This window comes from Macaca thibetana, chromosome 5 (assembly GCF_024542745.1).
Source record: "Macaca thibetana thibetana isolate TM-01 chromosome 5, ASM2454274v1, whole genome shotgun sequence".
NCBI lineage: Eukaryota > Metazoa > Chordata > Mammalia > Primates > Cercopithecidae > Macaca > Macaca thibetana.
The window spans coordinates 102,098,548-102,123,089 of NC_065582.1; the positions used below are offsets into that span (position 1 = coordinate 102,098,548).

The 24,542-nt window shown below is 38.5% G+C and overlaps 2 protein-coding genes across 10 annotated transcripts in view; one reads left to right on the plus strand and one right to left on the minus strand.

The window, feature by feature from the left end:
* The window catches only part of SLC10A6 (solute carrier family 10 member 6), a 35,929-nt gene extending 26,114 nt beyond the window's left edge, over positions 1–9,815 (plus strand). The window contains exon 6 of the mRNA XM_050790484.1: positions 822–9,815. Coding sequence (XP_050646441.1) covers positions 822–1,036 — 215 coding nt within the window. The 3' untranslated portion in view covers positions 1,037–9,815. The remainder of the gene's footprint in view (positions 1–821) is intronic.
* Positions 9,816–9,913: 98 nt separating this feature from the next.
* Positions 9,914–24,542, minus strand: part of PTPN13 (protein tyrosine phosphatase non-receptor type 13) — a 223,872-nt gene continuing 209,243 nt past the window's right edge. For all 9 annotated transcript variants that reach the window (XM_050790402.1, XM_050790400.1, XM_050790397.1 and 6 more), the window contains 6 exons: positions 20,950–21,098; positions 19,443–19,533; positions 16,943–17,280; positions 14,830–15,045; positions 13,710–13,772; positions 9,914–10,618 (listed from right to left, as the gene is read on the minus strand). In XM_050790402.1, coding sequence (XP_050646359.1) covers positions 10,523–10,618; positions 13,710–13,772; positions 14,830–15,045; positions 16,943–17,280; positions 19,443–19,533; positions 20,950–21,098 — 953 coding nt within the window. In that variant the 3' untranslated portion in view covers positions 9,914–10,522. The remainder of the gene's footprint in view (positions 10,619–13,709; positions 13,773–14,829; positions 15,046–16,942; positions 17,281–19,442; positions 19,534–20,949; positions 21,099–24,542) is intronic.

Here is a 24,542-nt window from a genome sequence, read left to right on the forward strand (position 1 = left end):
GAAGGGAGGGGGCAGAGGTTGAAAAACGAACTGTTGGGTACGGTGCTCACTACCTGGGTAATAAGATTATTTGTTTCCCAAACCTCAGCATCACCGCATATACCCAGGAAGCAAACATGCACATAGACCCCCTGAATCTAAAAGTGGAAAAAGAAAAATATATATATTAATATGTTCACATACATATATATATTTTAATCTTGGGCCATGGTACGTTTTCACTGTTGTTAGGGAATTAGGTCTGAGTAAGACTCAATGATTACTGATAGAACTGATTATATACTGATTGCTGATTGTTATTATTATGTACTGATACAGAAATAACAATCAATATAACAATATAAGGAATACCTGGGGCTTAATTTCCCCAATAGATAAGATAAATCATATTAGAGTCAAACTCTTGGTCTCAGACCCATGTTTTCATTCCTTCTCTTGGAGAGACTGAGGGAAGCATCATTTCTAGCTCATTCCCAGCTCCAGCCCAGAGCCCAGGAGTGTCCTACTCCTAGTAAGCACTTGCAGGATTTGCCAGCTGACTGACTAAGTGAATGAGTGAATGAATGAATATATGAGTTTGTGAGCTGTCAGCAACCTGATGAATGAGCCTCAATCACAAATGGTTCACTCCAGACAAAAGAGTCATTCTGATACACCGAATCCTTCTGTTCCATAACTTTCTCTCTTCCCCCTTCTTTTTCCTGGGTGTTTATACATACATGATGCCACCCAGACACCTGAAGGATTGACAAGTGTACAGTGTCACCAAATTAGACTCTTTGTTAAAGTGATTGTTAATACTTGTATGTTTTAACACTTAGCATATCAGACATACAAGAGGAGATTGAAGAACAAACACGGAAAAAAGAACTCAGGTTGTACAGAAGTCTGCCACACGAGGAAATTGACTTCTTCCAAAGAGATCAATGCCTTCTTGGAGGTGAATGAAGAAGGTGCCGTCACTCCTGGGCCACCAGGGCCAATGGATTGCCACAGGGCTCTCGAGCCAGTTGGCCACATCACTTCATGTGAATAGCAGGGACTTGCTGGTTGGACTGGCACCCTTCTTTTTCAGTGGCCAGTAAAGACAGTGTGCAGCTGACACATGAATCTTGTTGGTAGGGCCAGTGTGAATATTTAAGTGTTCAATGTTAGAATATTTATATGTATATTTTCTTTTCTTTTTTTTTTTTTGAGACAGAGTCTCGCTCTGTCACCCTGGCCGGAGTGCAGTGGCGAGATCTCGGCTCACTGCAAGCTCCGCCTCCCGGGTTCCCGCCATTCTCCTGCCTCAGCCTCCTGAGTAGCTGGGACTACAGGCGCCCGCCACCACGCCCGGCTAGTTGGTTTTTTTTTTTTGTATTTTTAGTAGAGATGGGGTTTCACTGTGGTCTCGATTTCCTGACCTTGTGATCCGCCCGCCTTGGCCTCCCAAAGTGCTGGGATTACAGGCGTGAGCCACCGCGCCCGGCCAGAATATTTATATTTTCATGTGGATTGTGAATTGTGATAGGATCACTTTTGGAGATTCCCATTTCAGGGAGTTTCTTCTGAGGGTTAACATATCAATGAGCTGTCTTGTGTGTTCTTGTCTTCCCATGCAGCAAATAGTACCTGGCAGTACAGTAGGTAAAATCCTTCATTAGGGGAACTTATCCTTATGTTGTGTTTTTTTTTTTTTTTTTTTTTTTTGAGACAGAGTCTTGCTCTGTTGCCCAGGCTGGAGTGCAGTGGCACAATCTTGGCTCACTGCAACCTCCACCTCCTGGGTTCAAGCGATTCCCCTGCCTCAGCCTCCTGAGTAGTTGGGACTACAGGTGTGTGCCACCACGCCCAGCTAATTTTTTGTATTTTAGTAGAGATGGTGTTTCACCACGTTGGCCAGGCTGGTTTCAAACTCCTGGTCTCAGGTGATCTGCCCGCCTCAGCCTCCCAAAGTGCTGGGATTACAGGCGTGAGCCACCGCACCCAGCCATGTTGTGGATTTTAATTGAACAAGAATTAGGACTCTGAGGAGATGGCACCTCATCCTGCAGGGTGACGCAGACCTGCGTGACTTCTTGACTCTGGGCAGGTCCTCAGGTGCACTGAGAGGAGAACAAATAGCTCTTGTAATAAATGGGGCACTTTTCTCAAATGATTATTATTTTTAAGAAATTGAAAATCTTTTTTGATTATGGGTGTAATACAAGCTTGGAAAAAATTTAAAACACACATAAGGTTAAAATTGAAATGCCCTGTATTTTCACTCTCTAAAAATAGACACATGTGGCTGAGCACAGTGGCTCACACCTGTAAATTCCAGCACTTTGGGAGGCTGAGGTGGGCAGATCACCTGAGGTCAGGAGTTCAAGACCAGCCTGGCCAACATGGTGAAACCCGATCCCTACTAAAAATACAAAAATTAGCCAGGCATGGTGGTGTGCACCTGTAATCCCAGCTACTTGGGAGGCTGTGGCAGGAGAATCGCTTGAACCCAGGAGGCAGAGGTTGCAGTGAGCTGAGATCATGCCACTGTGCTCCAGCCTGGGTGACAGAGTAAGACTCTGACTCAAAAAAAAAAAAAAAAAAAAAAAAAAAAGACAGACACGTGTATCCTTCTAAGCTGTGTATAAACTGTATCATTTTCAAAACAATGCGATCATTCCATATATTGTTTTGTAAGTCACTTGATGACACATTATGGAACATCTTTGAGTGTCAGTCTGTGTTGACCTACCTCATTCTTTAGAATAGTAGTGATATGGAAGTATTCCATTGCATGGAAGGACTGTAATTTATTTAACCCCTGCTTATTCACAGACACTTAGATAGCTTTCAGCTTAACAGTATTCAGTGCTACAAACACTTTTGCCTTTAGGTGCAAGTATTTCTGTAGGCTCACTTCCTATGACTTGAATTTCCAAGCCAATCGCTCACCGAAATGTAGGACAGATTGCTATCTGGCAATGTCGTACAGCAGAGCCCGAGAGGGCCTGATTTCCTACAGTCTCACCAGTCAAATGAACGATCAATTTTGATTGGTTAAAGCATCTCATTTAAAATTTCATTTAAAAACTGGGTGAACTAGAGCATTTTTCACAATCACTTGCCGACTTACGTCCTTTGCCTGCTTTTCTATTGTATCTTTTCCTTTTTGATGTATAGATTTTGAACCATAATGATAAGTGACAATGTGTCCTATGTCTTGTCAACATTTTATCCACTCTTTTATCTTTTGTTATTCTATGTCTTTTGCAGTACAGAGTTTTATTTTTTTAATATGTTCAGCTTATTAATCTTATTAAGAATTTTTTTTTGGCTCTGATCTCTGCCAAATGTTAGCATATTAATATATTTGTGTGGATTGTGAATTGTGATAGAATCTTTTTTTGAGAATGTATTTGGCTCCTCTTCAGGGAATTCTTTCTGGGGGCTTACGCAACATATTTACTAGCTGCTGTGTGTACTTCTTGTGTTCCCATGCAATAAATGGTGCCTGGCAGTAGCTAACATCTGTCCTCTACTAGAAATTATTCAAAATATTTTCCCGTGTGTTTTTCTAATACTATGATGGAGCAAATACATACATATTTATTCTATTTTGAATTTATTTTTCTGTGTGGCATAATAGTCTAATTTTTTATAGTTAATTATCTAAACATCATATATTGAGTCATTATTCTTTTATCTACTGATTTGAAATGCTACCCTTATCACATAACTTCCTATATAATGTGTTTTTGTTAGGACTCTGGTTCCATTTTGTGTGTATTCCTATTTGTAAGTTTTGAAATGTGTGAGAAAGTGTTTTGAGATTTAGTGTGTATAATTTTATTTTGTAAGTATTCCCAATAACTTGTGGGTTAATGTGATGACAATGATTATTGTATTTTCCCACCAATTTAGAAAGCCTTTGTGGTAGTGCAGAAGGAGCCCCATTAGGTCTTAGAGCCACGGCACTTTTATGTGGAAAAGAACTATGCAGATTTGTGACTTGTTAATTCTCAACTGTCTCTTTACTGTTCGGAGAGTCCCCTTTATCCATATGATAAATGTTTACATAATGAGAAGCTAGTCTGTGTTATGTTCAGGCACATGGGACATATACAGCAGTAATGAGGCAGAAAGGGCTCCTGCCCTCACAAAGTTTATAGTCTAGTAGGGGAATAGATCACTGCAATGAACACAGTTAGGAGAGTTGCAAGTAACAGAAATTTCCAGCTCTAAGATGAGTATTTCCATGAGGTTTTTGGTTTTTTCTTTTTCTTTTTTTTTTTTTTGAGACGGAGTCTTGCTTTGTCATCCAGACTGGAGTGCAGTGGCATGATCTCAGCTCACGGCAACTTCCACCTCCCAAGTTCAAGCAATTCTTCTCCTGCCTCAGCCTCCCCAGTAGCTGGAACTACAGGCGCATGCCACCATGCCCGGCTAATTTTTGTATTTTTAGTAGAGAAGGGGTTTCACCATATTGGCCAGGCTGGTCTTGAACTCCTGACCTCAAGTGATCCACCTGCTTTGGCCTCCCAAAGTGCCAGGATTACAGGCATGAGCCACCACACCCGGCCTCCGTGAGTTTTAAAGAATCCACAAAAATGAATTTCTAAATTGTTTCTCCACATAGACACCCAAAACAAAATGGTAAAATTCAGTGCTATTCTGAAAGCATTAACAATATGGTCAGTATTTACAACAGTTAGGACATTCCAAGGATGAGGGACACCAAAAGGATGAGGGATACCAAAGACCGTCCTTTAAGATAGAAACAACACACCAGAAGATGGCCATCTCCATAGATGGTTTGTAAACATGTTACTGACAAGAACTTGAAATAGTGAAGCTGTTCAGAAGGCCACATGTTATCTTTAGAACAAAAAATATAACTGGAAAAAAGTCCTATTTGACTAAGCTGCATTCTAATTTATGTAAATAATCATGAGTTAATAAAAGCTGGGACCTATGTGAAACTCAGAAGTGGGGCCAGAGAAATCATGTCAAGCAGAATGAGTCCATGTCTAAGAGGAAAGAGGCAGCTGGATGGTCATCGCAGCAGAGTGCAGTGGAGAGAACACAGGCTGTGTCAGGGCTACCTGCATTCTACTTTTTTTTTTTTTTTTTTTTTTTTTTGATATGGAGTTTTGCTCTTGTTGCCCAGGCTGGAGTGCAATGGCGTGATCTCAGCTCACTGCAACCTCCGCCTTCCAGGTTCAAGTGATTCTCCTGCCTCAGCCTCCCGAGTAGCTGGGATTATAGGCGCCCACTACCACACCTGGCTAATTTTATTTTTATTTTTCAGTAGAGACGGGGTTTTGCCCATGTTGGACAGGCTGGTCTTGAACTCCTGACCTCAGGTGATCCGCCTGCCTTGGCCTCCCAAATTGTTGGGGTTACGGGCGTGAGCCACCGCGCCTAGCGTGCATTCCACTTTAATAGCTAGGAGGCCTCTGGAGCTATCAGTTGAAGTCAGTCAGAGCTGAAATTGAATCTTTACCTCAGTTATCTGGGCAACTTTGGGCAAGTGACAATCCCTCTGGGGTTTAGTTTCCTCTCTTAAATAGGTGGATAACACATTCAATCCTGAACACCCTGAAAAGTAGGCAAGGTGAAAACACCTGGTCCAATGCATAAGTGATCAATACTTGTTACATCCCCTTCTTTTTTCTTGTGTAGTCAGAAACACCCCTTGTGTAGAGGATTATTCAGCCTAACCCAGTTAATGAATCACATGTTGGTCTCTAGGCAATCTTCCCATCGGCCTTGGCATGTACTTTCCCCAGCAGGAGGAGCCCCCTCTGAATGTCCAGCCTTCCTCATTCTGCTAGACCCAGCTATAGCTTCCTTGTAAGCTAATAAATCAGCAACATGGTTTATCAGTGTCCGTAGGAATATGGTTATATTTTGGTTGAGTGAATAAAACTATGTCTCTAAACCTGTAAAAATTGAAGGCCACTTTTTTCTTTTTTTGAGCTGGAGTCTCGCTCTGTCGCCCAGGTTGGAGTGCAGTGGTGCAATCTTGGCTCACTGCAAGCTCCGCCTCCCGGGTTCACGCCATTCTCCTGCCTCAGCCTCCTGAGTAGCTGGGACTACAGGCGCCCGCCACCACTCCCGGCAAATTTTTTGTATTTTTAGTAGAGATGGGGTTTTACCACATTAGCCATGATGGTCTCGATCTTCTGACCTTATGATCTGCCCGCCTTGGCCTCCCAAAGTGCTGGGATTACAGGCGTGAGCCACCACGCCTGGCCTGAAGGCTACTTTTAAACACTTTTAAATACTTCCTATCAGTGAATCTCCTCAGTAATTATAAATTCAGAAGATCCTGAATTTGGAAGATCTTGAAAAATTGGCATAGTGTTTGCTACCTTATAAGGAATGGTGGAAACTGAGGCAGAATTGGAAAGACACACACTGCTTGCTGGCACCCAGTATCAATTGCTGTCTTTGTCCTTATGAACAGAACCGAGATATTGTTCATAGGTAGACAGCAACATATCTAGGTAAAAATGACCTTCTTGAAGCTAGAGATGGGCATCTGACAGATTTTACTAAGACAGAAGAAGTCTGCCGTTGATTTCTGGGAAACTTTGCTTTCTTGCCCTAGTACTGTCTGACTCTTTCTCCTTGCCAATTCCTGCTTCTTTTCTAGAATGTGGATATAATAGGTGGAGCTGTGGCAGCCACTTCCAGGCCAAGGAAAGGCCAAGGATAATTATAGAGCTGTTGACATTCTTGAGCTATAGAATTAACTGCCTACTTCTGAGCAACTGCCTTCTTCTGAGCTTGGTTTCTTAAGGAAAGAAAATAAACTCTAAGCCCTCTAGAAAGGAAAATAAAAACTTGGGACCCCAGTTCACTCCGCCAAAAGGAAAAAAATGAAGCTGAAAGCTGAGTCATGCAAGAAACTGCATTTCCTTTTGTTCCTAAGCAGATAGCTACAGATAAAAGGTTAAATATCTCCACAGGTAGTTACTCTATGTTCACCTTATCTATGTGCTGAGTGCAAGATAAATACCTAACTATTTCCCTGCCTGCTCCTTTCCTCTTGCAACATATGGGTTCAGTAATGTGACCATACCCCTCTTCTTTCCCCTCCAGCTCACTTTTCTCCTTTAAATATTGAAGCCCTCAAATTCATCTTTGGAGAAAGGCACAGACCACAGACTGTTGCTGTGATTCTGTGTCATTTCTTCCAGGCATGTCCTTCACCTTGGCAAAATAGACTTCTAAATTGAGACCTGTCTCACATACTTATTGATTTATAACTTGTAAGCCTGTTTGGTTGGTTTTGGTTACTTGCAGTCAAATACAATCCCAAATTGATACAGTAAAGTTTCGATTGGCTTTAAAATATTATGCAGGTCAGCCCATAATTTATTACATTTATCTCTACCATAACAATATTTCTGAATTATGAATATTTCTGAATTATGTAAAATGGAAAGACAGCCTATCATTATCAGGGTATCTATATCTGGAATATAGCTATATTAAGCTGTTTTTAAAATTTATTGGGTTTATCACATTACATATAGATAACTAGTCCTTTTTAAACCAAAAAATCTGGCAGGCTATCTGGGACCACTGACGTAAAATAATCTTCTCTCAACAGCCATTTATTTCCTGTTTGCCATAATAATTCAGAATTATCTCTACTAATGACATGTACTAAAGTTTTGATTTTGGGATAAAATTGTTTCTAATTCTGCAATGCTCAGGACTATACTAAGATACTCAATCTTTTCGAATACATAACTTGAGTTCAGTTTTGTAAATATATTCTACTACAATATGTGCTTCTCCTTCTATAGCATAGAGTTGTCACTGGCCATCATTTGGCCAGTTGTTGCTGATGGAATGAGTGGCAGTAATGTGTTTTGCATGTAAGCCCGGCTCATAAAACCTCTCCATAGGCAATCCTTCCTGGGGAATGGAGGCGATTCTCAACCTTAGAAGCTATGTGTTGATTATAGCACTTTCATCAGCCTGGGCTAAAAACTGAGCCAAATAGATCTGCATTGCCAAGCTGTTCACTTGTCCAGAACTGATAAACTAGAAATAAACTATTATGTTTAAACCATTCCATATCTTCAGTTTATATTTTCTAGCACTTAGCTAATACAAGGTGTCTTAAAAGCTGAATTGTACTTATTCATTAATTTGATATGAGTGTTTCCATGTGCCACCCCAGCTCCGTGGCCTCACCTTGCTTTCTAACCAGAGTAGCCCTAGCAAGTGGCTCATACCATTCCATGCTGGTGGAGCCAGATCCCAGCTGAGGGCAGTAACATATTTACTATAATGAAGTTTCCATTCATAGGTCGTAAAGCTAAATCTGTATTTTCTTCCCCCCGATTCCATTTCCTGGTGACATTCGTTCCAGAAAAAGCAACCTCCAGCTCCACCCTCTCCCATCTATGTTGACTTCGGATAGAAGCTAATCACCTCCAGCTGTACTGGCCCCCAGCACTCTGCTGGCCTAGTTTCACATGCCAGTGCAGGAAAACAAGGCCTCATGATTCCAACTCATTCAGAACAGAGATTTCCAAATGTCATTTAAAGCAATAGAAACCTTTTTTTTCAAATGAAATCTCCGGCTACAACCCAATCTATAAAACTCCTCTGATTGAAGTGGGAATGGTGGTGGTAAAGCTTCTCTTGCCGTATTCAGAGCCAATTCTGAGGTAAGACCCAAACCTGTTATCTGTTGGGGCTTTAGATAGTTACTGTGGAGCTTTATATGTTTATTGATACTGTCTTCTGCCTTCAAATAGCCCCAGATTCTCGGGAATACGTCCCAGCCAATTGCTGCACTTAAGTTTGGAAATTCAAGTCAACTAGCTCAGAACTGGTGCAGTCTTATGAGGATAAGCCAAGCAATTTCCTGGGTCTTAGAATGGTGTTGAGACAGAACAGAGTCTAGAGACAGGAAGCCCAAGGCCTTCTTGTAATTGGACTAAGAGGAAAACCCTGCCTTTCCAGGACCAAGTAATGAGGGGCCAAATGCCCACGCCCCTCTGAACCTCCCCTCCCCTATGTCACAAATGGGTATGTCTGTAATTGGTCCATTCTGAAACTGTCATTTGCTTATACATCATAGGCAGGATGCTTCTGATTGGTTCTGGGCAGAATCCTGCCTCTGATTGGTCCTGGGATGAATTCTTCCTTTGTGTAGGGTATAACCTATCGAGGCCTCTAAAGGGTACTTAGGGATGTTACCATGCTCTTGTAATTCAATAAAAACCCCAGGAACATTATAATCAGGGCTCTTGAGCCACGTGCTCAAGCCCACTTCCACTCTGTGGAGTGTACTTTCACTTCAATAAATCTATGCTTTCATCTTCCACTGCTTTGTCTGAGTATTGTGTCCAATTCTTTGTTCAACATGCCAAGAACCTGGACAACTCACAGTCAAGAACATCCATCTGGTTACAGTGTCATGGCTGAATGGAGAAATACTGTTAGAATTAGAATTTAGTGAAATGAATTTAGTACCGAGAACAGAGAACCACTAAGTTAAAGCAGCTTTGAAGTCAATCTCTTTTCCTTCCTGTTTGGCAGAACCAAATATAAACCCCCAGGTAGTATGATATGTTTTCTTCGATTAGCCCTTGGTCGGTTGAGTACTGTGGCTAGGACTTGAAAATATTCTGATTTATATATAAATTGGACTCAGTAACTGGGCACCATTCACAAAGAGGTAGAAGGAAGAAAGACTCTGAATTTCTGAGCTACTGTTAAGCCAGTACATGACGCCCACATCAGTACTTAGTGAAGATCTATCAGGATCTCTGACAACACCTCTACTCTCCACGGTTGTCATGACTGGGGCCAACTAGGGAGATGGGAAGTGGTGTCTAGAGGTCCTTGTCTTCCCAGGGGCCTAGGTGTTGTTGAAAAATAACACACTGAAAATGTCTAATTTGTCTGCACACAGTTTTGGCTTGTTCATGTTTTAAGGTGTGTTTTTATTTACAAAGTGAGATAATGCATTACAAACAGATGATACAGTAACAGATAACTGATAACTCCATTTTCATGAAAAAGTATATAAATATATTACAGGAAATTCTATATAGTAAACATTAGAAATTGATACAGTAAACATTTGCTACTTTTTTTCTATGCCAATATTATTGTCATTTAAAGCTTAAATACTGGTTTCAAGTATCCCCTATAAAATAACTACTTTATTAAAATACTGGAAAACATTTTTGCTATAAACAAGATTGGTGCATTAAAAATAGACTCAGCATGTCCTTGTAACAATGTCTGCTATCATCAAATGCTGCCTTTAATCATCCCTAAGATCTGCATTGTTTGGTTAGTGTTAAAATTTTGTAAATAATCATCATAGGTTAAAGTAGCTGTAAAAAATACAGCATTTCAATATTATTTATTGTCAAGAAGAATACCCCTCTAAGATAGAGGAGAACCTGCATGTTGTATGAACTTGCTGCTCTGTGATCTTTATTTTGGATAGAGAGCAGGAGTCTGCTGGAGGTTAAGGAGAGAAATGGAAATGCATCCAGAGGTTCTTTTCATGTCACTTTAGAAGCTGAGGCTGCTGTTTTTGCTCTTCTTCTGCTTGAAGACGTGTCAGGACATAAAGGATGACTTGATAGCAGAAAATATATTGATCCTATGGCCAAAAAAAAAAGAAAACACAGTAGAACTTTAGATGTATAATGTAAATATTAATGTAAATATATATATATATATATATATATATATATATATATGGCTATACCACTATTGGAAGTGATATTTGATGAGTTTTGAAAAATACGGAAAAATTTTGTTAGAATGTTGAATGTAAGAAACGGGGTATAGGCCAGGCGTGGTGGCTCACACCTGTAATCCCAGCACTTGGGGAGGCTGAGGTGGGCAGATCACAAGGTCAAGAGATTGAGACCATCCTGGCCGACATGGTGAAACTCTGTCTCTACTAAAAATACAAAAATTAGCTGTGTGTGGTGGCACACACCTGTAGTCCTAGCTACTTGGGAGTCTGAGGCAGGAGAATTGCTTGACCCAGGAGGCGGAGGTTGCAGTGAACCGAGATCGTGCCACTGCACTCCATCCCGTCAACAGAGTGAGACTCAAGTCTCACAAAAAAAAAAAAAAAAAAAAAAAAAAAGCAGGGTATAGAATTGTGTGGTATTATAAAAATTATAAAAATATAGAAACCAGATTGGCAAAACAAAGAGAGAAAAAGCCTGACGGATAGGGGGTGGAACTATCCCAGAGTGCTAACTGAAGTTGTCTTTGATTGGTGGGCTACTACAGTATTTTTTGTGCTTTGATCATACTTAGTGGTAAAATAACCTTCCTACATAATTTCTTCTGGATTTGTTGAGCTCATTTTGATGTTTTAAAACGTCAAAAAATTAATAGCTAAGAAGTGATTCAAAATAATTGTCTTGCCAGGCATGGTGGTTCATGCCTGTAATCTCACCACTTTGGGAGGCCGAGGCAGGTGGCTCACCTGAGGCCAGGAGTTCAAGACCAGCCTGGCCAATGTGGTGAAATCCTGTCTCTACTAAAGTGTGGTGGCAGGCACCTGTAATCCCAACTACTCAGGAAGGTGAGGCAGGAGAATTGCTTGAACCCGGGAGGCGGAGGTTGCAGTGAGCTGAGATCACAGACTGCACTCCAACCTGGGTGACAGAGCGAGACTTCATCTCAGAAAAAAAAAAAAAAGTATGTATGTATATATATATATATACACACACACACACATACAGTCTTTAAATATTTTGGAACAAAAGCATGAAAATCAAAGTTTCTTTGAAAATGAACTACTTTGGTGAAATTATTTTCTATTAAGTTGATGGTGCAGACATCTGACTTTTTTTGTTATTTTGGAAGGAACTGAGTCTGAAAATAAAAAATTCACAATATGTTAAATGAAAAGTAATAAAACAACAACCACAGTTGAATCTCATTTAAAATAGCTGCATGTATGCATGTGCGAGCATGAAGGAGTGTGCACATGTGTTTAGGACAAAGAATATAAGAACATCTCCTAAAAATATTAACAGCTCTCTGAGAGTAAGAATACAAGTGGCCTTTTACGTTTCTTTTTTGCTTATCTGTATTTTCACTTTTCCACACATTCATCCTTGACTCTTTCTCTGACACCACATACAACCCATTAGCAAATCCAATTCACATCATGTTCTCTTTCTTTCACTCTGTCCACACTTACCACTCCAGCTGTAGCCACCCCTGCTTGTCACCTAATTGATCTCCTTGCTTATAATCCTGCACCTTCCTTCCCAGACTTGGTGTCATTTTAACACAGCAGGTCAGTAGTCCTTTAAAATGTGAGTCAGATCCCTGCCATTCCAGGCTCCCATTTCACTCAGAGAAAAGCCAAAGTCCTGGCTCCTGTCACCTTCCCTCTAACCTCACCTCCTCCTTCCCTCTTCCTTTCCTCATGCCCTGCCCGCCACATTGGCTGTGACCATACCTGAACACACAAGACCCTTGGACTTCCACACAGGTTGTCCCTCTGCCTGAAAGGCTCTTGTCCCCAGAGATCTACAGGACTCTCTCCTTTACCTTCAAATCTTTGTTTAAGTGTTACTTTGTCAATGGTGCTACCCTGTTTAAAATCGTACCCTCAACCTGCCATGACTGATTCCCTTTATCTATTTCACTTTTCTTTTCTCTAAAGCACTTATCACTTTCAGAGATCCTATATAATTTACATGTTTAATATGTTTATCATCTTCCATCCTTATCAGTATCTTGCAAGAATATCTTTGTTATTCTAGCAAGGATCTTTGTTTTATTCACTGATGTGCTCCAGCACCTAGAAGAGTTCCTAATATACAGTAAGCACTCAATAAATACCTGTTGAATGAACAAATGAATTAATGACCTTCCTAGGTGTAAAGGGCTGCGTATACCAATCAAAATGTTTTCCTTACCTAAAAAGTGTGATTAGAAATCAGCTTAATATTTAGAAGACAAGTTGAATTTAAAAGGTTTATGAAAGGGAAGTAGGCAAATGCTAATTTTTAAAGATAGCAAATTTCCCTATTTTTCAAGAGGTAGAGAAATGTTAATTTATGGATATTTGAAAATAGCTTCTACATCCCCCACTCTCCCATTATAAACACAAAGGATTGTGGAACTCTTCAGTGAAGACAGACACTAAATAAGGCACTCTCTGTGAAGGACACAGTTGTGTCAGTGGGTGATGGTTTCCTCTCAGGCAAGAGAAATGAAAATCATCAACAGAGGATAAATGGACCCATGTATTCACACACTCCTTACAGAATGTCTTCTTGAAGCTAAGCAACTCCAGCCTGCCTTGCTGTGTTCCAGTCAATGCTGATGACTCCATTACCTCTCAGGGAATTTCTGTAGCAAGAATGTTACCTTCTATCTCTTTTTCAGGTTGGAAATAGGGACAGAATGCCATTAATTACATAGTATTTTGTACCATTCTCAAACTGTCCGCAGCATGCTATCCCATTCTCTGTAATCTCTTCAGTGCAGAGATTGCATTTTTAAATTAAAAGGCAACATTTTAAAAAGCTTGGAAGTATTTTTTTTTCTGAATTAGTCCTCATGTTTAAAAAAAAGCCCCTCACTGCAGTAAATGTTTGGTTTTGTGCTCTAACATGGGAACTCTCAAAAAAGAAAAATGGTTTAATAGGAACAACAAAAAATTAGAATCTTTATAAAAATTCTCATTAGGAGGCCCAGCCATGACTCACCTCCGTCTGAACCATTCCGTGTCTTTGTAGTCTCATGCAGCGTACCAAATCAGAGATGTCAAACTGTCAGAGGAAACCACATGTGTGTTAGATTCAATGGGTAACTGGATTTGAATCTCAAAAGGATCACAGAGGGGAGGCTTAAGTAAAATTCTGTATCCCACTCTTCTTCCCCTTCTGGTAGTCTTGGGAAACTCTCCTGGACAAAATGACTTGGCGAGTGGACTTTGTCATCACTTGGTATTCTTGTTTTTGATCTTTCTAAGAATTAGGAAAGGTTAATCTATTTGAAAATCTCCCAAAGAAAAGAAATTCTCTTCCCCCTGAAATGTGACTAATTTCTAATATTACAATTTAAAAAAGGTAAATTATTTTTCCTACACATTGCTCTTCCAATAAACATATTTCCAATCTAAAAAAGATCTTTTGACTTCAGCTGAGATTGAACAGTTGGAAATCAGGGAGAAAATGACTATTTGGTTTCGTCCTACAAATTACTATAGCTAGCATGTAAAGTGCTTTTAACTAAAATTCTTTAAGAGACTATGATTTTAATTACACATTACGGTAAGATATTCTAGTATTTTAAATAAGGTTTATATTAATTTGAGTTCAAAAGTAAGATTATACTCAGAGTAATAATTTTTTTATGTAGAGTAATTGTTTAGAGAGAAACTATTTAGCATTAATTTTATAATAAAATGTATATATTTTTACCCATAAATACAAAAATACAAGCTTTTTCATTTCAAAAAATACTTTTCTTTGTGCTTCAATTATTTCTATCTTTAACATGTGATAACAATACTATCTTACACCAGCCTAAAGACTATAAAGGGTAAAATGAAATACTGCATAAAAGGCCTCTGAGCACACAGTTAAAAAAAAACCAGTAAACAAGTATAAAACTGAAGTATTATTTTTTGTTGATCATGGCCTATGTAGTTTTGAATACCAATGTTTACAAAAATACAGTTTTCTATAATAATATAATAAGAAAATGAAGGCAGTCATATAAGTTCATAAGTTAAACAATCCCAAGATCACAACACATTATCAAAAATTAGACTCCATCATTGTTTCTGGACAAATGCTTACTCAGCCTGTATCTTGTACTCACATCAAGATCCTGACTGATTAATCCCAGAACCACATCTATGCAAATCAGGGTCCCTGAACGTCCAATGCCAGCACTGCAGTGCGTGATGATTGGGCCTGATCTGTGGATGTGTCTCATGTAGGAGATAAAAGTAAGCAGATCATCTGGTTGAGAAGGTGTATCATGGTCTGGCCAGGCAGTGAAATTCAGATGAGAAATATGGCGCACCTCTCTGGTCTGAAATTGTACAATAGAATAAGTGGATCATGACATGTTACATTGTTCACATACAATTAATTCTTTTCTTTCTTTCTTTCTTTCTTGAGATAGGGTCTCACTCTGTCTCCCAGGCTGGAGAACAGTGGTGCAATCTCAGCTCACTGCAACCTCTGCCTCCCAGGTTCAAGCAATTCTCCTGCCTCAGCCTCCAGAATAGCTGGGATTACAGGCCCACGTTGCCACACCCAGCTAATTTTTGTATTTTTAGTAGAGATGGGGTTTTACCACGTTGTGTCAGGCTACTCTTGAATTCCTGACCTTAACTGAGCCACCCATCTTGGCCTCCCAAAGTGTTGAGATTTGGGAGGCATGAGCCACTGTGCCCGGCCACAATTAATTCTTAATATTCTATTGTGCTGTCAAATTTTGGCTTGTCTATGGGACCAGATCAAAGGAAAAGTGGAATAAACTAAATGGCTCCATTAAGAAAAACATGGAAGGCCTCTATCAAGGTTGCTAGAGCCACATTTGAAATATTGATAAAAACTACTTTTTGGAAACCCTAAAAACAAATTACATTTTGATATGGATAACAACCTTTTTTGGTGATCCCATTCCAAACGCACCTCAGATAAAAGTCAGAGTCACTGCAACCCTACCTCATCTGGCCCTGTTTCCTCTTAGACCTCACCTCCTCCTCTTTTTCCCCATGGCCACTTTCGTCAAGTCAAATGATTCTCTGTGGCTTTAAATACAGTGTGCACAGTTTGGTCTCAGGACTTTTGTACTAGCTCTTTCTGACTGGAATGGTTTTCTCCTCAGATATTCCCTCCATGGCTCACTCAACTCATTCACATTTTTCCTCAAATGCCATTTTCTCATGCCTTCCCTGGCTGCTTGTTGAAAATTATGACATACTTCTCATTCTCCCCCAACCAATTGTCCTTCTCTGTTTTATTTTTTTCCCACAGCACTATCAGGACTGGTATTTCCTCTTCAAAATGTAAGCTCCATGAGGTTAGAAATTTTTTTGTCTGTGTTGCTGACTGCCAAATCTCTATAAAGGGGTTGAGTTCTATAAAAATGTGTGGATTAAGTGGATACATCACTTGAAGAATACTGAACAACTGTGCTAGCCTAAGTAATAGGTAAGCTAGTGTAAATCAATAAAAAATCATGTATCAAAAATTATGAAAGAAATTCTCAGGCTACATTTACATGACACCAATAGAACTGAATTGATATGCTTTGTTTCTATAAAAGTAAAATCACTATTTCCTTAAGATAGTTAAGTCTCTATGGGAAACATTACTCACACCTGGCTGGGATACTGTGCACAGGGGTGTAGTAGGGTGAGGGAGAACACAGAGTGAGGAAACAGTAGCAGCTTTACTTCAGGTATTACCACTTATCTAATTCAAGCTATATTGATCCAGTGGTTAGGTAACTGCAGTATGAATGATCTGAATAACAGTTGCTTATGCTTAAATTATCCATGTATTCCTAAATACGTTAAGTTGCCTTTATGAGGGAATATTTTCTACTTATAGATTTTAAAAATAGTTTTAATGAGTCTACTTAGAGGTCTAACCATAAAAACACAAGTTTCCAACATGCAACTTCTGAGCCATTTTGTGCTATCACCAAGGATGATCATCACATTAAAAGTCCTGTGTTTTCATTTTCATTTTAGTACTGCACACACTGGAGGAAACTGGCAGAATTCATGAAGACGGTCACATTTAAACTTATACTACATAAAGAAAAAATAGCTAGCATTAGTTCCATTGCATGGGAACCAGGAAGTCACTGTCTTTTATCTAGAAATAACATTGGTGCAATCATGGAAAGAGTCCAGGCTTGGATTACAACTAGGAGATACACCTTGCAATATGGAAAGATTTAATTCACTTACCTGAATATCTTCAAGGGTCATTGCCCTCACCACAAAGCCCTTCAGCTGCTGCATTCTCACAAGAGCCAGTCGAAGTCTGTTGCTGACCATTGTTGTTTTGCCTAAGATGTTGGGCCAATAGCGCTGGCATTTGATTTTTTCTCCTTCTACTTCTTGAGTCATCATGGCTATCACTGTGGATTTTTGCTCCCAAATCATCTGCCAGAAGTCTCCAACAGTTGAAGGCAGTGGTCCTTGGCAGGCAATGTAAACGAACTCTTCCTTCCCAACTGGTATCTTAATGAAGCTGGCATTGATATAGCCACCTTCATCTCCAAGAGGCACTCTTGTAGCATCATCTGTGAATTTTCCACAACAAAACAGAGCCATCCACATCATGCATTTTAAACAAGAGTCTTACAAATTGCATGAGTCAAAGGTCATGAGAAATCCTCATAGTCATACATGAAAATCACCAAAATTTTAATAGAAGTATATTTTAAAATTGTAGCACAGCCAAATTATATTTATTCTTTTTGCTCATGTTACAAGTATCTAAGGTGTCAGTTTAGTGAGTTTCTGACATATGAAATTTGGTATTATTTACATAGATTTAGTTGAAATTAAAATTAGTAAGTTAATAAATGCATTTAGAATTGCCTAATAAGTAACTAGAGAAACAAAGAAAAAGAACTGGTACTTCTCCATCATTATTTTAATGATGATGACAATAATAATAATAGCACTGAAAGGCAATGCCAAAAAATTTTTCATAGAACAAAATTTGGTATTACAATAACACTATTAAAGTATATATTGCAAACGTTATTGGCATAACTAACTCTCACTCACCTAATAAAATTATATTCTTAGCAGCCAAAACAATAAATTAACACAATAAATAAAATAACAGATCATTTTATTCTCCAGGCATAAAGGCCCTTATCTTTGTTTAATTATAATTTCATATAGTCAAAATGTAATTTTTTAAACCAGGCTGCCCCAGTGAAAAGTATGTATAAGCTATCATTTACTGAGGTTGTATTGTCTAAGATTTATCTAAGAGAATACATTTACATGTATTATATACCTTAGAAGTTATTTCTATTTCTATTTCAATTTCAAATATCCATAAATTTAACTGGTAATTCCTGTGATTACCAAAGTAAAACCTTTTAATGATAGGTTTCAAAATCCCCTACCAATTGCCCTTTTCACTTGACTTCTATCTCTTAGTCCATTCTGGTCATTTGTTTTGTGGGAACAAATCCACTCATTAGTTTTGGATTTATGGCTTGTCCTATTCTGATTTTGACATATTCAGCTGGCCATTTTGCTGTCTAAAATAACTCCCATATACTTTATGCCAAACAAAGATCTGATCCATTTTTTAAATGTTGTCTAAGATTCATTTTTTACAGGAAGCTTTCCAAAATGAATTTGTATTTTCTATCTAGGTTAGAAAAATACAATTGCATTATTACTTATCACGTGACTTGTCACTATTGATTTTGTTTATTATTTATCTTTAGATTTATGGTTTCTTGGTAAAGACAGGGTCAGTGTGTCATATGTTATAATTCAAAGTGCTAACATATATACATGTGGCTGGTAATTATAAGAATTTTCTAGAGGTATTTTGGCACATATATTCATACATAATTTTAAAAAATCACAGTGTGATTTTTTTACATGTGATTTTTACATGGGCAAAAATTACTGCTTTTCTTTTTTCTTTTTCTTTTTGAGATGGAGTCTCACTCTGTTGCCCAGGCTGGAGTGCAGTGGCATGATCTCGGCTTGCTGCAACCTCCACCTCCCGGGTTCAAGCAATTCTCCTGTCTCCCAAGCAGCTGGGATTATAAGCATGAACCACCACTCCGGCTAATTCCTGTATTTTACAGTAGAGATGGGGTTTCACCATGTTGGCCAGGCTGGTCTTGAATTCCTGATCTCAAGTGATCTGCCTCGCTCGGCCTCCCAAAGTGCTGGGATTACAGGTGTGAGCCACTGCACTGGGCCAAAATGATTGTTTTTATTCCCTTCTGGTATCTGAAATTCTAATGTAGGCTGGTAGTACCACTGTAGTCATATGCATGTACACGGCTATTCATTACTACAGATATTTCTCTAAACTAAAAATAAGGGGAATAAATTGATGGTGGTTGTGATAAATGAATCCAACCAAGAAAATCCTCATCTAGAAGCCAGTTCCTATTTTTAAAAAGATTTTAAAATTAATGATTTGGCATCACTGACTAATTTCTAATACTGTATACTAGTAAAAATTCAGGTATTCTAACAAATATTTCAGGTTCCTCTAACTGATTTTCAGAATATGTACGTAATTTAAAAGGGAATTCACATGGAATATTTCAATGTATTTTCTACTGATATAAATCTGTGAATGTATGTATATGCACATGGTTATGTGAGAGATAGGTAAGTTAAACACAAAAAATTTTAATCCATTCAAATGATAATAATCACATATTAAATCTGAAGCCAAACTGGAACTTACAGGGAAGTATATTTTTATATCTGTTCTTCCTTCTGTTTTCCTTAGTTTGCCCAATTAGACACTGATCCAAAGGTTTTAATTCTTGAAGATTCTGTAAGCAAAAAATGGAAATAAATTTGTTGAGATAAGCAGTAAATTCAGTAATAAATGCAAATACTTTAAATGTGTAGTGTGCAAAATTGGTTGATGAGGGCTGATTCTAGTGTTAAATACAGATGTCCTAAATAAGCCTAAAGTCAACAGTGATTTGTTAAGTCAGCATTGAAATATATTGTTACAAGTATCTTCAATTGAACATGTTGCAGTCAACTTTATGAGACAGAACTTTGTGTCTTAATTTTTAACTTCTGTTTAAAAGTGTTTATATTTTAGAAAAAAATACAATTTAAAAAACCCAACGCTGCCACAAAGTGATGAGCTACAGCACAACTTATTGACAGTATTGTCTGTGGGGGTTATAGAATATTCCATGTGGGGTATTGTTGTGGTCAGATAGTCCTAGGTTCCAAAGTCAATTCTTGCTCACTTTTCATTCATTCACTCATTCAAAAAATATAATTGCATGCCCACTATATGCAAGGTACTGTAATAAGTGATGGGAATACAGTGGGTGAGCAAGAAGATAAGATTTTGGCTCTCCTGGCCTTTACAGCTTATTGGGAGAAAGACACAATAAAGAAGTAAACAAATATTGTAGTATATGTCTTGAAGAAACCAAAAAGCTACTGTGGTAGATAAATCCTTATAAACACTGCTTTAGAAGGGTTGTGATGGAAGTTTTCCAATGGTGACATTTAAATCTAAGAACTTAAAGAAGAAATTATTCCATAGCATGGCAATGAGGAGAGGAAAATACCTTAATTACTGAGCCTCAGTTTCACAATCTATAATGGAATTAATATTTTGAGGAATATGTACAAAGCAACAAGCACATAGTGGAAGCTCTTATTAAAGTTAACTCCTTTTAGTGGCTACAAAGCTTAGGAAGTAGGCAAATAAGCAGATGGTTTGAAGAAGAGGGGCAAGGTCAACCTCAAAACCACTCTCTTTTCTAGTGCTAAATATGGACGGTGCCATGAGACCACAGGAGCTAGGGCTCTGAGCCATTGCTGCTTTGAACTAGGACACACATTCTTGGAGCTGTATTCAGTTAGAACCTACTGTTAATGATGAAACACGTCTACAATACACTAATTATAAAGTGGATGGCTGAAATTTATACTTGGCCTTTTTTTTTTTTTTTTTTTTTAACATTTTTACCTTAACTATGAGGCAGGAAGGATAATCTTCAGGGAAGCGTATCAAGTTCCAAGTAGTTAACATTTTAAATCACTATTATTGGAATCCTAATCAGAAAAATTAATTTTCTGCTAGATGTGATAAGGTGGTGCTTTTAGAGTTGGAAAATTTTCAAAATTTCTTCTAATCTTGGGCTAATAAAGATACATTTTCCTTACAAACTAAATGCATACACCTTGGGAGAGAATCATTGGCAGAAGCCACTTACCTCCAGCTCCTTAGAAGGAATTCCTTGATCTAGCAAACCCCGCAGGACTCGAATGACTGATTTTAAGTTGGCACCCGTGTATTTACCAGAGGGAAGCACTTTGACGACAGGGAGTACAGCGAGCTCCTGGTTTGTCAGAAAGGAATGATCTAATAGGAAGGACAGCAATTTAAAAACAGTTCCTCCAGAACAGATTTAACTAAGTGAACTAATTTCAGCCTATGTTCACCTCATCTTACAAAAGGGAAAGTCTATTTATTTATTTAGAAATAGAATCTTGTTCTATCTCTTTATGAGACAGAACTTTGTGTCTTAATTTTTAACTTCTGTTTAAAAGTGTTTATATTTTAGAAAAAAATACAATTTAAAAAACCCAACTCTGCCACAAAGTGATGAGTTAGAGCACAATTTATTGACAGTATTGTCTGTGAGGGTTATAGAATATTCCATGTGGGGTGTTGTTGGGGTCAGATAGTCCTAGGTTCTAAAGTCAATTCTAAAGTCAAATGTCGCCTAGGATGGAGTACAGTTCTGTAATCACAGCTCACTGCAGCCTTGATCTCCCAGACTCAAGGGATCCTCCTGCCTCAGTCTCCCAAGTAGCTGGGACCACAGTCATGTACCACTCTGTGCCTGGCTAATTTTTAAATATTTTTGAAGAGATGGAGTCTCCCTATGTTGTCCAAGCTGGTCTTGAACTCCTGGCCTCAAGTGATCCTCCTGTCTTGGCTTCCCCAAGTGCTGGGACAAGAGATGCAAGCCACTGCATCTGGCTAGGAAGGTCTTTATGTTACTTTATTTATTTTATATATTTATATATGTGTGTGTGTATATACACATAATAAATATATATGTATATATGTGTATATATAAAAATGTGTGTGTGTGTGTGTGTGTGTGTGTGTGTATATATATAGCCACTCTACCTGGCTAGGAAGGTCTTTATTTTATTTATTTTATACACACACACACACACGGTCTGATTCTGTAGCCCACGCTGGAGGGCAATGGCACAATCACAGCTCAATGCAGCTTCAACCACCTGGCTCAGGTGGTCCTCCCACCTCAGCCTTCCTGGTGGCTGGGACTACAGGTAAGCACCACCACGCCTGGGTCACTTTTTGTATTTTTTTGTAGAGATAGGGTTTTGCCATGTTACCCAAGCTGGTCCTGAACTCCTGGGCTCAAGCGATCCGCCTGCCTTGGCCTCCCAAAGTGCTGGGATTCCAGGCATGAGCCATTGTGCCTGGCCAGGAAAGTCTTTAAATATGCAACAACTAATAATATTTCCCCCAGAACAGATTTAATTAACAAATGAACTAATTTCAGCCTATTCTTACCTCATCATACAAAAGGGAAAGTCTTTAAATATGAGAGAATAAATAAGGTAATAGAATTAATAGGTAGGCTGATAACTACAATTAACACAGGGAAGTCTGCCCTAGCACACTCTCACACCCAGCTTTTAAGGAGATACCTCACTGACGTTCAGAAGTGTTTAAGGCTCTTGGCTCTCATTCATCTACAGTTTCTAAAGGAGTTTATGTTGTTTCTTTTTGCTTCTCTTGACTCAAATGGCACTTTTAAAACATTTTTGATAAGGGATTTATCATGGGCAGCCTGGGGACAGCTTGTTTCTTTTCCCTGCAAAACCAGCCATAAAAAGGTAATTGTACTTAGTTCTCAGAATTTCAGAAACAACATAATAGGTAGGCAATTTTTTAAAAGAAGTATTCTAGATAACAGTAAATGGGATTCTTTCAACAACAGAACTCTGTTACAGTAAGAGAAGATGAATTTTTCTGAAGAATCCCAAACTTCACAATATTCTCTATTTTATGCTCCCCTGACTCCTTACACACATCACACAGACACACACACTAAAATCTTGATCTCATATATAGAGAAAGGCTTTATAAATGATGGGAAAAGATGAAAAAAATCACAGCACATCAAACAAATACAAAATTGGTATGTGTTAAGACTAACAGACTAATATGTTTTATTTTAAAAAACAAACTTTTAGTTAAATAAATACCTTTAAATTGTTACAACAGAGTCAATGGAACCATCATTTTAGCAGATAATTGAGAATTATAATGACAATATCCTTTGCTTCAGTACTTTTACTCTAAAATGTGACCATAAGTAAAATATATGTATATACATTCTTTTTATGAACAGCTTGATTGCAGAAAATCAAATGTATTTTAGATATTTCTTAGCCTAGTTTTTCTTAAATTGGGCTCTGCTGACCCATGGAGGCAAGTATTTCTACATAAGCATTTAAAAATTTTGTTTTAATTTCAAGATAATATAAAAAGCACATTCTAGATCACCTGAATAACCAACTCATAACTAAACACTGAATTATTTCAGTGCCTTGAGTTGCAATGTGTTGCTCACCCTGGCACCAGTAGAGAATGATAATCTAAAATAATGGCATTAAATGTTATTCAAACTGTTCCATAAACATTCTCAGTGCTTCTTATGTTCTCAAATTTGAGAAATGCTGTCCTAAAGTTTTACAAGTATGCTTAGCTGTATTTGAAATTCTAATCTGCATAACATATGCAGCTTAAACTGTTACCCGCTCCCTCCCCACCCAAAAAACCCCAGGAACTCATTACAAAAAATTACCAAATTTAGTTCTATTACTACTTTTCATTTAAATTAGCTTCTAAGAACATGGGGAAAGTAAGAGAGACACTTCAGAAATTCCTTACTATGGGAGATTACTCTAGGAACACTGATTTCTCTCTTCACCATCCATCCTTGGCACAAAGAACTCAAGGGAATTCTTTATTTGCACAGAGAAAGCTATCAAACACCAGGGCCAGTTATCCCTGGCCCATGACCAGCTAATTTTTGTATTTTTAGAAGAGACGGGGTTTCGCCTATTGGTCAGGCTGGTCCAACTCCTGACCTCAGGTGATTAGCCTGCTTCGGCCTTCCAAAGTGCTGGGGTTATAGGCGTGGGCCAGCACACCCAGCCTAAGCTGTTAATTTCTTTTAAAAAAACTAAGACTTTGCTTTGAATGACAAAACCATGTTCTTTCATTATAGTAACACTTCCTGACATGAAATAAGAGGAATGAAACACTGGATAGAATTTCATTTCTCTATTGGCTCAGTAATAACATGCAAAGGCAGTAACAGTGAAACAGACCAATTGATTCCCGATCATAAAAGATAAGGTTGGGATTCTAGGATAATAATAATTATTGGCCAGGTGCAGTGGCTCATGCCTGTAATCCCAGCACTTTGGGAGGCCCAGGTGGGTGGATCACCTGAGGTCAGGAGTTAGAGACCAGCCTGGCCAACATGATGAAACCCCATCTCTACTAAAAAGAGAAAAAAATAGCCAGGCGTGGTGGCACGCACCTGTAATCCCAGCTACTCGGGAGGCTGAGGCAGGAGAATTGCTTGAATTCAGGAGATGGAGTTTGCAGTGAGCCAAGATTGTGCCACTGTATTCACTGGCCTGGGCGATGAGCAAGACTCTGTCTCAAAAAAAAAAAAAAAAAAAAAAAAAAAAAAAAAAAAGGGCCCCTTGACTTCTCCTTCCAGAATGGCAAAATTATGACTTCATA